The sequence below is a fragment of the Alternaria atra genome (genome assembly GCF_907166805.1).
Source record: "Alternaria atra isolate CS162 genome assembly, contig: 35, whole genome shotgun sequence".
Classification (NCBI taxonomy): domain Eukaryota; kingdom Fungi; phylum Ascomycota; class Dothideomycetes; order Pleosporales; family Pleosporaceae; genus Alternaria; species Alternaria atra.
In genome coordinates this window covers 675857-690029 of record NW_025091334.1, presented here as the reverse complement: position 1 = coordinate 690029, position 14173 = coordinate 675857, and the positions used below count along the sequence as shown (strand labels likewise).

The 14173-nt window shown below is 51.9% G+C and overlaps 6 protein-coding genes across 6 annotated transcripts; 2 read left to right on the top strand and 4 right to left on the bottom strand.

The window, feature by feature from the left end:
* Positions 1-2280: 2280 nt before the first annotated feature.
* On the top strand, positions 2281-3070 carry ALTATR162_LOCUS11138 (uncharacterized protein; the record flags this gene model as incomplete). The annotated part of the gene is made up of 2 exons (XM_043318780.1): positions 2281-2424; positions 2480-3070. The coding sequence occupies 2 exons, from the start codon at positions 2281-2283 to the stop codon at positions 3068-3070; spliced, it is 735 nt and encodes a 244-aa protein (XP_043174715.1).
* A 484-nt stretch (positions 3071-3554) lies between these two features.
* Positions 3555-4466, top strand: ALTATR162_LOCUS11137 (uncharacterized protein; the record flags this gene model as incomplete). The annotated part of the gene is made up of 1 exon (XM_043318779.1): positions 3555-4466. One exon carries the CDS (start codon positions 3555-3557, stop codon positions 4464-4466), a length of 912 nt encoding a protein of 303 aa, XP_043174714.1.
* Positions 4467-4754: 288 nt separating this feature from the next.
* Positions 4755-5260, bottom strand: ALTATR162_LOCUS11136 (uncharacterized protein; the record flags this gene model as incomplete). The annotated part of the gene is made up of 3 exons (XM_043318778.1): positions 4755-4957; positions 5015-5126; positions 5180-5260. The coding sequence occupies 3 exons, from the start codon at positions 5258-5260 to the stop codon at positions 4755-4757; spliced, it is 396 nt and encodes a 131-aa protein (XP_043174713.1).
* A 1371-nt stretch (positions 5261-6631) lies between these two features.
* ALTATR162_LOCUS11135 (uncharacterized protein) lies at positions 6632-9283 on the bottom strand (the record flags this gene model as incomplete). Its single annotated transcript, XM_043318777.1, has 1 exon — positions 6632-9283. The coding sequence occupies one exon, from the start codon at positions 9281-9283 to the stop codon at positions 6632-6634; it is 2652 nt and encodes an 883-aa protein (XP_043174712.1).
* Positions 9284-11325: 2042 nt separating this feature from the next.
* On the bottom strand, positions 11326-11850 carry ALTATR162_LOCUS11134 (uncharacterized protein; the record flags this gene model as incomplete). Its single annotated transcript, XM_043318776.1, has 1 exon — positions 11326-11850. The coding sequence occupies one exon, from the start codon at positions 11848-11850 to the stop codon at positions 11326-11328; it is 525 nt and encodes a 174-aa protein (XP_043174711.1).
* Positions 11851-12217: 367 nt separating this feature from the next.
* On the bottom strand, positions 12218-13969 carry ALTATR162_LOCUS11133 (uncharacterized protein; the record flags this gene model as incomplete). Its single annotated transcript, XM_043318775.1, has 1 exon — positions 12218-13969. One exon carries the CDS (start codon positions 13967-13969, stop codon positions 12218-12220), a length of 1752 nt encoding a protein of 583 aa, XP_043174710.1.
* Between the last annotated feature and the right edge of the window lie 204 nt (positions 13970-14173).

Here is a 14173-nt window from a genome sequence, read left to right as displayed (position 1 = left end):
CAAAGGAACAGTAGTGTCAAGAATAGTAAAGGCATTCGGTCCCAACGTCGAAGACCTAGAGTCTTGCGTCCGCCATTGAGATAACCCGGGCCATTTTCTCTTCTGCCTTTCCCCCCCCACTTCTCCTGTCCCAGGACTACCTCCCGATGAAGACATGGCAACAGAATCCTTTCTCACCATGACTGATTTCAACTTGAATAAGCTCCCTGTTCTAGCTCTCTCCGTCTCTTCTCCCCCACAAGAACCGCATTGTCTGTTCCACGTAACCATCCCCATTGCCGAATCGAAATGCCCTTCACCGGCTTGCAACTGCTGGTCTAAATCTACTCGTCGCTTCCGCGCAAAGCGGAGGCGCAAGTACCATGCGATGGCCACGAGGGCCAGGAAGAGGATGATGGACAACGCGATCACGAAGTTGTAGTCGATATGCGTATCCGTGTCTTCCGGAGAAGACGAGGAGTCGGCTTCGCGTTTGCTTGCCATCAGAATAATGCATGCGGCCATGTTGTTGCTATTGTGATGTTCCGGCTAAGATGGGTGCCATGAAGGTCATAAACGCTGATGAGAATGCGCACGCGAGTTTCACAGAGGACATGTTAGCTTTGATGCCTATTGGCAGATGTGACCCCTGCTTCAGATGAATATGCTCACATGTGGACGATTACACGTTGTGAAATCATAGTCTGGCTCTGTACCAGAGTGTCGTTGTGTTCGAGACCCGGGGAGATTTGGTAGCGAACCAGTGTGGGAGGTGAGGGGCAGCATGCGTCGCATAGGAAGCCACCAAAAAAAAAGACTCAAAATACGCGTTGATAGCGGCTGACCATGAGCCATCTTGATCTTGTTGAGTTGTTGTGCCTTTGAACGCCGCCCAATGCCGGTATCTAGTTTGTGTTCGTACAGAATGGTGTCCTTCGCTATGCAACAAAACCACCATCTATGCTCTTCATATACATATAATCATACACCTTGTACACATGTTTCCTTGTCTTTGCCGTCTAGAAGTCACATCTCCCATCTTTCCACCCTGTTCTCCATCGCTCCTCCCACCTCTTACAGTCGAACTGCTCTTTCCCCAGCTTCTCATTCACAGCGTTGTGCGCCTCACACATCCACTCTCCAAATTCGTTTCGGCTGCTCACCCGTGGTGTGTTCTTCTGCATCCATTTCTGGAAATCTTCTGCGCAGACCCAGCACGGGTACAGTTTGCCAAATGTGGTGAGGAAGGACTTTGTTTCGGATTGTAGTTGTGGGGTCGGATTCGTGGGGTAGGCGCCGGTTATGGAGTGTAGCAGGGTCCATGATGAACGGCCGAGAGCTTCAACATCTGGTGGGCAGTCGGCGGGGAGAGAAGGTGCGGTTTCGGCGGCGACAGCGGCGGCGGTGGTGGTGGTGGTCGCAGCAGGAGCGCGTTTCGTGGGCATTTTGCCCGCAAAGGCGAAGAGGGAGGCTACATCATTGCAAGTTCGACATCTGTAATTTGGACACAGATATCAGCACATGTCTTCGTCGTGACATTGGCGGTTGTCCTGCGTGCATGTCTTCCGGCGCATTATAGACTTCACGGCACTTACGGCTTGCCATCTGGACCGATCACAATGCCGTTCGCCAGCTTCTTGTACCCAGGTCTTCCTGCTATGTCCTGCCCTTCCTCGGTATTCGTCTGTTCCTGCGTCATGTTTTACTGCCTCGAAGACCTAATTGTGGTTGCGATATGTTGCAGAGTTCAAGTGGTGATTTCTAAGCTCTTCGATAATCGGACCTCGGAGGTATGCAGCTTTCCAGGGTCATCCATGTCATGCATCATCACGCATTCGCTGTAGCGACGGTACATCTGCGGGCAATCCATCGCCATCCGAGTTGCTAAATCTCGTGCATCCGTGATCTCGTACCGCATTCCGCGACATGTTGTTGCGCTCCAATTGCTCTTGGCGCGTAGATACAAAAGACTTGGTGGACGCACAGTGGTGCGTGTCAATGAACCACAGCTCTTGAACATCACAGTCACAATCACAATCACATCACTTCAACAAATCAGTTCTCGTGCATCGATCATGGACGTACCAGTGGCCGCGAACGTGCTAGGTACGCTAGGAGCAGTATGCATAGTTTGGACTTGGAAAGTAATTGTGCTAACAAAAACAGGTCTGTTGGTCCGTTCAGGTATATACACATCTTAAATCACTATGGTTGAGGAACTTTATTGATAGTGCGGCGTAGTTGATCCCTCAGATCGTTATCAACTATCGCAGACACAATGCTACCGGGCTCCAGCCTACTATGATGATGCTGTGGGCATGGGCTGGAGTCCCACTCGGAGTTTATAACATCGCAGAATATTACAACATTGCTCTGCGCATACAGCCTCAGATCCTCACCGTACTGAGTCTGGTAACGTGGATCCAGTGCTACTACTACGAGAAGGTAAACTAGTTCTCTCCTAAGCTTATCATCGAGTGCTGTGGCTGACACTCGACAGAGTTGGTCCGTTTTCCGCTCGCTCGCTGTAGTAGTGCCTGTAGCCTGCCTAATGGGCGGCGTCCAAGTTGGCCTCATTTTCGCCATCAAGCATGCAAAGGCAGAGGGTCTTCACTGGCCCAGTATCCCCATGGCAGTTGCTTCGGCCGCTCTACTCGCTGCTGGTGTCTTGAGACACTACTGGGATGTCTACATCCATCGTACGGTTCGAGGTATTTCCTTCATTTTTGTAGGCATCGATGCTCTGGGCGACGTCTTTTCCTTGGTGTCAGTCGTCTTCCAGCCCAAGCTTGATGTCCTGGGTTTGGTCATCTATGGCACTGAACTGATGCTTTGGATTGGAATCTTCCTTTGCGGAGCTTATTACAACCTCCCGTCCTGGTACGTTGCAAAGAAGGAGGAGGCGGAGAGCAACACGGGCGTAGGTGAGTCTGACGGAGGGGCGGAAGTCGCATCTGGCATCGCGCTTCACGCCCTGCCCTCCAGTACTTCAGTGTTCAGAACGCCATCGAGTGAAATTGAAGTCATTCGACAGCGCAGTATGAGCTCGGTACGTGGCGCCGGTCTGGAGCACTTGCCGCGCAGGGTGTAAGTAAACCGCAGATTCAGTCAAATTCCAATTTATGGTCTTCAATTACACCTTTCACCCCACAACCCGTTTGTACCCTGTACCCCGTTTTGCTCGGCAATAAGTCTAGATTCTACGGCTACCTCCAGATTTGTGTTTGCTCGTCACGCGTCCGTTGCTTCCAGGCTTTTCAACTTTGAGCAGGCGCACGCACCTCCTCCGCAATCACACACTCGCACTCCTCACACTCAGATCAAGCACAACTACTAGAGCCACTTCACGGTCAGCCTTTCGCGTCACAACATTTCAACCGCGCTATCATAATCATACTCCAGCACCAGTAGCAACTGCCAGTAAGCCAACCTACACTCACACCAACTCCATTTCCATTTCGCTACCAGAAGACTACTTTGCAACTTCAGCCTATCGTAGAGCTTGAGTGTCTCAGCAGGGCTAAAAGACCATAGTCTCAGACTTGGACTCTAACTCCAACTCCAACTACACCATCATGTCCACTACGACCAAAGTCACATCCCTAGACTCGCAGTCCGATGGCCCATCAGTGCCAAATCCGACGCCAGCTACTGAGCCCGTCGGTAACCCCTTTGAGCCCATCGACCCTCCCCCTGAGATGGACTATACGGCTGTCGCCAAGATCCTCGGCCCTATCCAGGAGTCGCTCAACGAGGCCGCTATAGAGGCCGACTACCCGTCCCCACCCATCAACACGCCTGTATTCGGCTCTCCAGCTCCATCTGTGGCGTATCGCCACCCCATGACCCGCGGTCGCGGCTTCAGCGTGATCGGCGATAGACTCGCGCAGCTGAAGATCAACGACCGCAAGCTCCGTCACCGTGAAGCAGACGTGGGATCTAGCAATTACTCGCCCGAGGCATCCATCGCCGAGGACGAGGAGGCCGATATTGCGAGCATCTCCGAGATGCTGAGTGACAGCGGTAGGGACAAGCAAGGTCCCGGACATGCTCGTAAGACTCTTGATCCCATCGATGTGATCGAGGGCTCATTGCCTATCGCTTTAGGTTCTCCTGCCGTGAACCCGCGCATCGTGGAGTACCTGACCTTCACCTCTGATGACTTGCCTACAAACTCGGTTGCTCCTTGTTTCCCTTCTACGCTCATGAAGACGAGCACCGGGTCGCTCAAGACCGTCATTGACGGCAGTGACCGCAATAGCGAGAAGAGCGATGGTGTCACTGAGAAGAGCAACTGGGCCGAAGAGATTGAGGAGGCCGTCGATCGCACCTGTCTCCGTCTCGAGCAGCTGGCTGACGACGAGTGGAAGCGAGATAGCAGCAAAACCTTCGCCGAATACTACGTCGCTCGCCTTGAGCGCCTGCTCGGCAGCGACAAGCGGGCCGTCCCTGTTAGCGTTCAGAAGAACAAGGAGGCGAGCGAGTAGGCCGTCAGGGATTCTTAGCTCACTAAACGTCCATTGGCATGAAAATGGCGCAGAAGTGACGGCGTTCACGGTACGGGTAATGCTTTGATTGCTTTTATGGTCACAACGGTTGAAATCCAGCAAAGGCAATGACGGTATTCTATACCCACAATCTCCTTTGTTCGCGACTTACGAGTTCACGATGATAGTGTCCAAGATAGTATGGCCAATAGTGGGCCTGGAATAGCAGTAATGATGATGTGTTTTCCTTACGATGCTCTTGACCTTGTTGCATACGCGCGATAACCCCTAGACAAAGTGCGAATACGACCCGTTCCTCACACCCAGTCCCTGCAGGATTGCAACAACACCCAGTGTAATGGCTGTAGGTCTATCATTACTCTTCCAGTAAGCCACACCCGCAGCCGCTAGCATAGTAGTCAAGACACCCGCTATGCTCTTGTCGTACACATCGTAGATACCAGTAACCGACCACTTGTAATTAAGTATACCTATCAGAATATTAGTGAACCATGACTCTTAGGTCGACAAATTGTTCAGAAGCTTACTCATGATGATGAAGAATCCGCTACCTTCATACCAGCCGATCTTGCTGGCGCCACGGAGCATGAGTGGGAGGGTGTTCATCGTAGGGTGTTTGAACTGGTCGAGACCCTTCATCTAGACTCATTGTCAGCATGTTTTCACATGTATAGAGAGAGCTCCCAAGTTACTGTATGGCCGATCGCCAAAATGGCGTAGGCAGCTGAGGAAGCTTGCAGAAGCGGGTGTGATTGAGAGGTTGTCGACGCCATAATGTCAATTGTTGTGTTTTTTCACAATCGTTCTGAAGCTGATGTAGTTGAGGGATAGAGGACGGTGAGAAGGCTTAACACTGGGAACAAGGAAGGAGAAGTCTCTTTGTTGTTGTTGCAGCGACGCACATGTCACGATCGCGTCGTCGTGATGCTCTGGCTAGTCACCAGCCGAGGTTAGTATGGATTGGGACGGTTTCCCCACTTTTTGCGGGACCGCTCTAAGCTGCTCATCTAACTATACACCTAGTTTTGGAGAACGCTTGTTCTTCAGCGTGTACCTGAAAGATATCTGCTGTGCTCTTTATTCAGTAGTGTGATAGAAACATACTAGAAGAGTACGTGGGCTAAAGCAGATGCGAGTGGCACATCACTCATGATCTACAACGACGCCAATACTTTGCGCACCTAGATTTGTCGAATTCGTTCCGAAGAATGATATCAGCCCTGTTTCCTCCAAAATTCCCATAACTCAAGAAGCTCATGAGAGTACTAGAATGATCCGGAAGAGAGCAGTTTCCTTCACATGATACTACAAACCGCACTATTCCACGCACTCGGCCTATCCCCCTTCTTAACTACAATCTGCCTATCCCTACCCTGTAGCCCCCTCTCTCTCATCAGCTCCTCCCTCTTTTGTGGTTCTAGTCCCCCGTGTTGCGGGCACTTGTACTCGATCCAAATGGATCTGACGACTGGTTCGAGACAGCCCTCGCCGCTCTCTATAGCGTGTTTGCATTGGCGAAAGTCTTCGTCAATGCAGGGCATGTTCTCCTCGGGACCGCGGCCATAGCCTTCGCGCTTGCAAGGGAGGTAGCAAATTTGGTAGGTTGTGCACATTGTTTTTGATGCAGTCGTGTGATGGTATAGTAAGAGTAGGGTTCTGAAGTAGAAGGAGGAGAGTGGGGGAGTGGTCGTATATACGCGATGCCTGTGAAGAGGTAGTGGTTGAAGGCGAGTGAGTGCATTATCATACGTATACGGTATATATCGACAACTTCTTTGAATGGAAACTAAGAAGGAAAAGATTCCAGTAGCGTATCTGAAGATATTCATTTCCCAACTCAGCCACCATAAGGGGAGAGAGAAGAGGTGTGGACACCCCCTAACACTAAACTGTATGACCATGCTCCGACACCGATTTTAGTAGTATACAAAAATACCCTGTTAACTTGGGTCCGAAATTGAAGACAACGCTGGAGATATGAAAGAAGCAGTATAGTACAAAAAGTATCTAACCCATAACGCCTATGTTAATGTGTATGCTCTATTTCGCTTCATATATCCAGAATCCCACGCTCTTGATGTATGTTGCCACGTCCATGGCCAAATCACCCGCATGCTTCGGAAAGAGAGAACAACTATGGACGTCTAGTCCTCGATGATACTAAGCAAAGAGTCAAAGACGTCATCGTCATCTTCATCATCTTCATCTTGCTGGCGTTGTGCATAGAGGTCGTCATCCCATGGCGCATCGCTTTCTTCTCCGTTGTCGCCGCCGAAGCCACTATCATCACCTGAGAAGCTAGCTCCCTCTTGCGCACCAACGTCAGCGTCAAGGATTGAGCTCGAGGCGCTGTCGTTGTCGCCATCAGTGACGCCAGGCCAGCTTTGCTCCCCGTCATCGTTGTCATCGTCGGGCTCAGTATCGCCACCATTGTTGTATGCGTTAAAGCCAGGGCCGCCCAAAAAGGGTCCTGAGTGCGGCGTTGCATAGGCGAAAGGTGTTAATTTCCCTGCTACTGCAACAGAGCGCTGACTTGGTCTGCTCATAATGTCTGAATTTGATCGCGGTAGTGCAGGTTGCGACGAGTAGAACGGTGAAGGTGGTTCTCGTGAGTGTCGAGGAGTCGCATTCCATATTGGAACCTGTGCTGTCTCGGGACGTGGGGAGGAGGAGTTCGTCACACGACGCCGCTTTAGCCTTGTTACCGACAGGCTAGGTGCATGGGAAATTGGCTGTGGGGCAGATGATTGTTCTGTAGCAGAAGCGTGGAGGCGGCGCTTTGACAAACGAGATGGGAAGGTGTCGATAACCGAAGCAGACACCGTGCGATTGCGAGAGTACGGTGGACGTTGCAGATGGTTCTCACTCAGCGGAGAGATGGGCTGGGGTTGCTTGTTCTTCAAGATCGAGTTGGGAGTGATTGACCGTCGCCAATTTCGACCAGCAGGGCGCATTGATAGTTGAACGGACTGGTTGCTTCCAAAGGAAGAATGCACACTAGCAGGCGGAGCATCATATGTCTCAACGAACTGCCAGCATGCTTCCTTCGCATCCGCCTCTGGAACATGAGGCTGACATTCTCCATCGTCGCCTGTCATTTGTGAGCCTTTATCGGGTTGGTAGCGAGGTAATTGCCGCAGCTCCGGCCATGACTGTTCCATGACGAAGAACTCGTTACGGTCAACTTGTTGTGTATACGCTTCGCGCACTGTCACGTATAGCCTTTTCTTTCCGCCGGAGACCCTCATCATCACGCCGGCTGAAAGGAACTGGGCATTCCAGAGTGCGCTGCTGGACATTTCGGCAGGCGTAAGGAACCGTAGTCGCGACTCTTTGAGCACCTTTCGTAATGGTATGTACGGCGCCCGAAGACCTGGATACGCAGCAATCATAGGGTTCTCGTCGCTGTCATCGTACTGCAGATAATCAAACACGTCAGAGAAAGCATGTGCCAAAGCTTCCTGTATATCTTTGGCGCTGGAGCCCCGGAAGGTGACATCTCGAACGAACCCCCTGCTTTGGAGTCGCTTGTAGACCAGGTTGTTGCTTCCACAGGCTTTCGGGAACAACCAATCGTCCGTAGACCCTGAAGCCCAATTACTGATATCTTGGCTACTCCATCCGTTCTCGGACTGACCAGGTATGGAACCTTTGGCAGAATTTCGGGTCCCAGGGTACGGACTGGAATCTGTATCTCGCCCGAGGAATGGTAGGGTGGTAGTCTTTGACATCCGAGCTTGAGTCCATTCTTCGGAGTTCTGTGTCGTCGTCTTCGCTATATCATGCATTGGTTCTTCAGGTGAGAACCAGATACCTTTCAGGTCGGGACCCCATGGTAGCAGAACGACCTCTACCTCCCAGGGCTGCAGCGATGTGGGTGGCGCAGCAGCTTCCAGCACATCCAATCTGTCTTTGATGTTGTCAAGCTCCATTTCCGTATCTTTGCGATCCATAGCTGCGAGTATAAGTGCTGAAGAAGTGGTCGAGTCTACAGAGCCAAATGATGCCGTCGCGTTATCGATGCGCCTTCGGCCAAAGGAGCTGTTGCTGGATTGGTCATCCATGGCCTGATGCATCCGTTCATGTTCATCCAGGCGATGCTCTACATCGATGAGCCTACCCTCATACATCTCCAAGGTCGGATGCAGGTCTTCCGGTTGTACATAATTGAAGGATCCGTTTTCCAGCAAATCTAGGCGGCTGCCAAGTTCCTGCATGGTGCTGGCTACGTTAGGTATGGAATTCAACAGGTTATGTAGAGGAGCAAGGTAGGAGACGAGCTTCTGGAGGCCTTGTGGGGAAGCCGATTGGAGAAGGTTTTGCAGCTGTTCCTGCTGGGCGGCAGGAGCGTTCTTTGGTAAGAGCTGGGTGGGGATTGTGACATATGTTTGTTCTTCTGGTGAGCTAGCCGATTGCTGTTGAATTTCTGAAGTTATCCGCTTCATTGCGTCAATCATGTCCTTTCCATCCTGCACGGCCCGATCCGCAGCGCTCAGGTCTGGGGTATTCCCAACACTTGGAGTGGCCACCTCGGTAGCACTCTGTATGTAGTCGTCGGGATTGTAGGTGTTTGGTATGGTATCACCAGGTTCGTCCGGCTGGAAGTTCCGGTTGAACTCGAAGACTTGCTCAAGAATGCCACGCGATGGACTGGTGATATCTGCTTCATTTTGGACCGTACTCGCTCTGGCAGCGGTGTTGTCCGGCTCGTTGTAGGGCTTTCGCGGGGTATTAGCGATGTTGATGTCGTCGGGTATGGTGGGTGTAGGCGACTGCTGACGGTTAATCCGACCCATACTCTCCAAGTTCATCATAGAAAGACCAAGACCCGCCACCGTTTGGCGCGACTGATTTGCGCCATTCCTAGCTTCGTTGTTAGCCACTGGGCGCCGTTCATGAGATAGCAAGCAGACTGAAGGGATTCCAGGAAGACCGCTCGTGCTGATTTGTGAAGGAGTGTCCTGACTTTGTATCAAGCGACTGAATGAGTTGGTCTGAGTGGACTGTTGCAAGAGTCGCTGACTGGGACTAGGCTGCTGATGCATGCGCTCATTGTATATAGCTTGACCCCCTTCGGACAGAAGGTTGTCTCCCAATTGTCGCAAGCCGGCGTTTATGTCGCATGGTGTGCCTGGCAGCAATTGGGCCTGCTCTTCAGCTCCCGCATATAGAGACTGCAGCGGCGCATTTATCACTGGCGCAGGCCTTTCTGGCGCACGCGACGCCCTCAGATGGAAGCAAGCATGGTGCCCGCAAACACACCAGGTCGAGCGCTCGCTGCTAGGCCGATGCTCTGCGCTCTCATCATGCAGCTCAGCGCTGAGTTTGTCCCAGAACTGATCACATCCACACTGTCCTACATTCGCGTCGCGATAGTTGCATGGTCCGTCTGGAAGCGATCGTCTCGAGGGTGTCCGTTGTAAGGGCGCACGATTGCTTTGTCGCGTGATGTTTGTATTTGGGTCCACGAACCCCGCCATTGGTGTCGATAGCTGAGCATCCCGCAGAGGACGCGAAAAGTCTAAGATTGAGACATGTCGCTGTTCCTATCGAGGCTTTCATCCCGTTAGCACGATTCCAGGAAATAATGGTGGTGGGGCCGAGAGCGTACCGAAGATTCTGCGAGCACTTTGCGAAAACCAGCTCGTCTCGGGCGGGGGATGCGAAGGGTCTTTATATATGGGCAGGGCGGAGATTGAAGGACGCGACAGACGCGACAGAACTGGTGGGCATGCGGAGGGGAAAGAGGCCGTGACTCTGTAGCACGCATGCATGCAACCCGCAACGGCTTAGTGACGGGCACCTGTTACACTTCCCCGGAGTCTGGGTACGCGCGGGATAGACTATCGATACAAAGTCGTCGACATGATAGGTTGAGGCGACACAATCCTCCGGCTACCCTGTTTAGCTGACGGCCGGGCAAACACCCTGGCCGTTGGCTACCCTTCCGTCGAATCCAGCGAGGCTATAAACGCCATGCGCGGGCTGCGAAGGATAAAAAGTAAACCCTCCATAACAGCCCTGACACTTGTGCGAAAAAGCGAATTTTTTGCACCCTCTCGAGTCTTACATGCTGGTGCCCTATTTGTCAAGGCAGCAACAACACCATACATGGCGCCTTTCTAATCGACATGGGGTGCCGCTCATTGGTCAATACTCGAGAAGGACCATTGCGCATCTGCATTGCATCTGCACGTCCAACAGGCCCGACCATGGATAGCTGCGTATGGCGACAAGTTTGGACCCAGATATCAGCCCCGGTATGGGCGAATCTGTACAAGGCAGAAACTGTATGTGACTAGTTGTCGTCAGCGCTGCGTCTATAATGCATCTGACAGGGTCTCGATCGGGAAGGCGGGCGCTAGTCGAGGAAATGATACATCATTTTCAGATACAAGAATCTGCCGAGCGCTCGTCCCATCTTGTGATGAGTAGGGCGCATCTCGTGTGTTGCATCTCACATCTTGCAGAGGTTGCATACACGATGCGGAGCCTCACGTGGAGGAGTCAGAGGCCGCGAAGCACTTACGTATCCCATCGGTGATTCTGATCGCATGCATGTCTTGCCATAGCTGCCGAGACAATTATCGCAGGACAATTTGCGACAGTGCTAACGATCGTTCTGGAATTATGGTATTCGTGTTACATGTTGCACCTCATATGCTCGACTTTAGAGATTCGGCACCACAAGCCGTACAACTTAAATGAGGTATCCACCGGGTTTTGTTTTTTCTCTATCCAAATCCTCCGTTCGAGATTTATCGTCCATAACTCCCCATCTGAAGTCTTAGTTTCTGCAGCTGGACCATTCCATCGTCCAATCTTGTCTTATCAACCCTCAGACGAGCCCTTCATCACCCCTCGGAACGATACCTCCTGCCGTGATCAGCGAATCGTCTGTCACCAAGAAACAGTAAACCGTGTAAGGCGGAATTATCATCACAATCCCCCTCTTCATCTTCACTTCTGTGGGCTGGAAGTCTTTCATATCCATCTTTTCAGGCTCATGATGAAGCTGCATGCGCTCTGCCTCCGTCAACGGCCTTCCGTTGAACTGGACTGTTGGCTCGCCCTCTTCCGCGAAAAAGTAGCTTTCTTCCGTGGTGAAGCGGGTGGCTGACACAAATTGGGCTTGGAAGAGGATCCGGTGGGCGAGCCAGTGTGGGTTTTCCGCTATGTAGTATTGTATAGCAGGTATGTTGTTGCGTGTATTATTGATCTCGATGACAGCGGTAGGAACGAAGGGCGCTGGGAGAAGAGGACAGCATATGAGAGGTTGACTGTTGAATTGGAACTGGGCTTTGACTTGTCCTTTGGTCCATTGTTTGGTTTGCGGGTCGGCAAAGGTTTCGACGTCAACCATCTCGTTGAGATCGTTCCAGGAGGCCAAGAGGCCGACGATGGGTGTAGCTGCCACGGTGGTCGTTGGGTACGTCGAAAGTAGTTGGGAAGTAAGTTGGTAGCAAGCAGCGGTGATGTTAGTCTGTAGAAGGTAGCTGGGTTATAGGATTGTAAAAGGCAAATGGGGTGGTAGAAATGTAGACAGTTGTGGGAGAAAAATTGTAGCCGACAAACTCTTGGTGAACGTGAAAGTGAGTAGCATATAGTTATGGTACAATCACTCGAGCAATCTGATTGCACATGAGATGGCGTCTATGATGTCTTCTCACGTTTCATTTTTGCGCATGAACATAATTGCATCACAAATAGTCTACCTACATAGTCCAACTCTAAGCAAGCCTAAGTCCATTTTCCTCAGGCTTGAACCATTCCCGCAGAAGATCGTCCAATATTTCATTAGCGCCCTTCTTCGCCTCCTCACTACTCTGTCCCTGGCACTCAATGTAAAGTTTGATCTTTGGTTCTGTCCCGCTTCCTCTGACTGTGAATACCGCGCCATCGTCGAGCTCACATGTGATCATCTGGCTAGTGACATCTACCGGCAGATCGGGCTTGTGGTCCTTGCTCGTTGAGTCATAGCCTAGGGTCAGATCTCGCCAGCGCACGATCTTACGGGACCCGATGGTGGTGGGGTGCGGGCTGCCCAATGCGCGGATGGCTGTGAACACGGACGTTGTCACAGATGGGGATGGCGATACGAGGTAGGTGTTTGCGTCCTCGAAGTAGCCAAGATACTTGTAGAGTTGCTGCAGCTTGGCGTATGGTGTGAGACCTTGCGTAGCCCAATGCGACGCAGCAGTAAGGAAGACTGCAGCTGCGCTGATCGAGTCTTTGTCATGTACGGTTTGTGGGATCATGTATCCCAAGGCTTCTTCGAACGCGAAGACGACATCGTAGCCTTCGCTGTCGAGTTGCCGCGCTACGTTTCCAAGCCACTTGAATCCGGTTAAAGTCTCGGTAAACTTAAAGCCTTCCTTCTTCGCTAAAGCCGCGAGCATCCTGGAACTAACAGTAGAAGCTAGCATCGCGAGCTTCTCTCGCGGCTTCGACTCTGGGTAGCGTTCTAAGAGGTAGGAGCCAAGCAGCGCTCCGAGTTGGTTCCCACTAAAAATATGCCATCTATCTCCTACCTTCTCTGCTGCGGCAAGTCGGTCCGCGTCGGGATCGCTGGCGAGGATCAGGCGTGTGGACGACTTGTCTGCCGTTTCGATTGCCAGATCGAGCGCACCCTTCTCTTCGGGGTTTGGGAACTTCACCGTGGGGAAGTCGGGGTCTGGCTGTGCTTGAGCTTCCACCACGGTCATTTGCGAGGCTACACCAAGTGTCTCTGCACATCGCTGCATGGCAGGAAGACCAACACCGTGCATAGGCGTATATACGAATTTGAGCTCTGGGTCCATCTTGACTTGAACGTGCTCGGGCTGTGCTGCGCAGAGGATGGCCTTGTGGTAGCTGTCTTGTACCAGTCCTAGACTTCCTTCCACTAGAAGCGAGGAGTCTACGACTGTTGTATCCCAGGTAACAGGCTTCAGGTTCTCCATGATAGATTGGGCAATTCCGCTGTCGTGTGGGGGGATGATCTGGCATCCATTTGACCAGTAAACCTTGTATCCGTTGTCTTTGGCCGGGTTATGACTTGCAGTGATCATAACACCAGCAGCGGCTTCGAGTTCGCGCACACCAAAGGGAACCATGGGCGTATGGCTAGGGTCCTCATACCACCACACCTTGATGCCTTTCGCAACGAACGCAGCGGCGGTGAGCCTGGCAAACTTTTCTGAGTTGTGCCTCGCATCCCTTCCAATGACCACACCCCTTCTCTTTACGTTTTCTTCAGTCTTGAGCAGGTACGCTGCTAGTCCTTGAGAAGCTTGAATCACTGTCAGAGAGTTCATGCAAGCGAAGCCGCCTTGCATAGGCCCTCTGAGTCCAGCTGTCCCGAAAGCGATACGATGTCGAAGTCGCTTCTCGAGCTCGCCGGTGTCGCCATTGACTAACAATTTGTAGATTTCATCTGTAGTTGTTTTGTCTTGGTCGAGCTCCAGCCATTCCCTCGCCAACTCTTTGATATCTTGGGTCATTGTCGGGGGCTTGATATCTGAGAGGACGATTGTGTTGTGCAAGTAGTTTGAAAGAAACTATGGAACGAACAGATGGTTAGAAGTCAACAGACGTTAGTCAGCATAGGAAGGTCGTGAAGTGGCAGGCGTGGCAGAGTGAAGGAGTGTCGGAGTTTGCCGAAAGAAAGCGGGCGGCAGCAGGCTCAAGTGGGCACCTGCTAGACT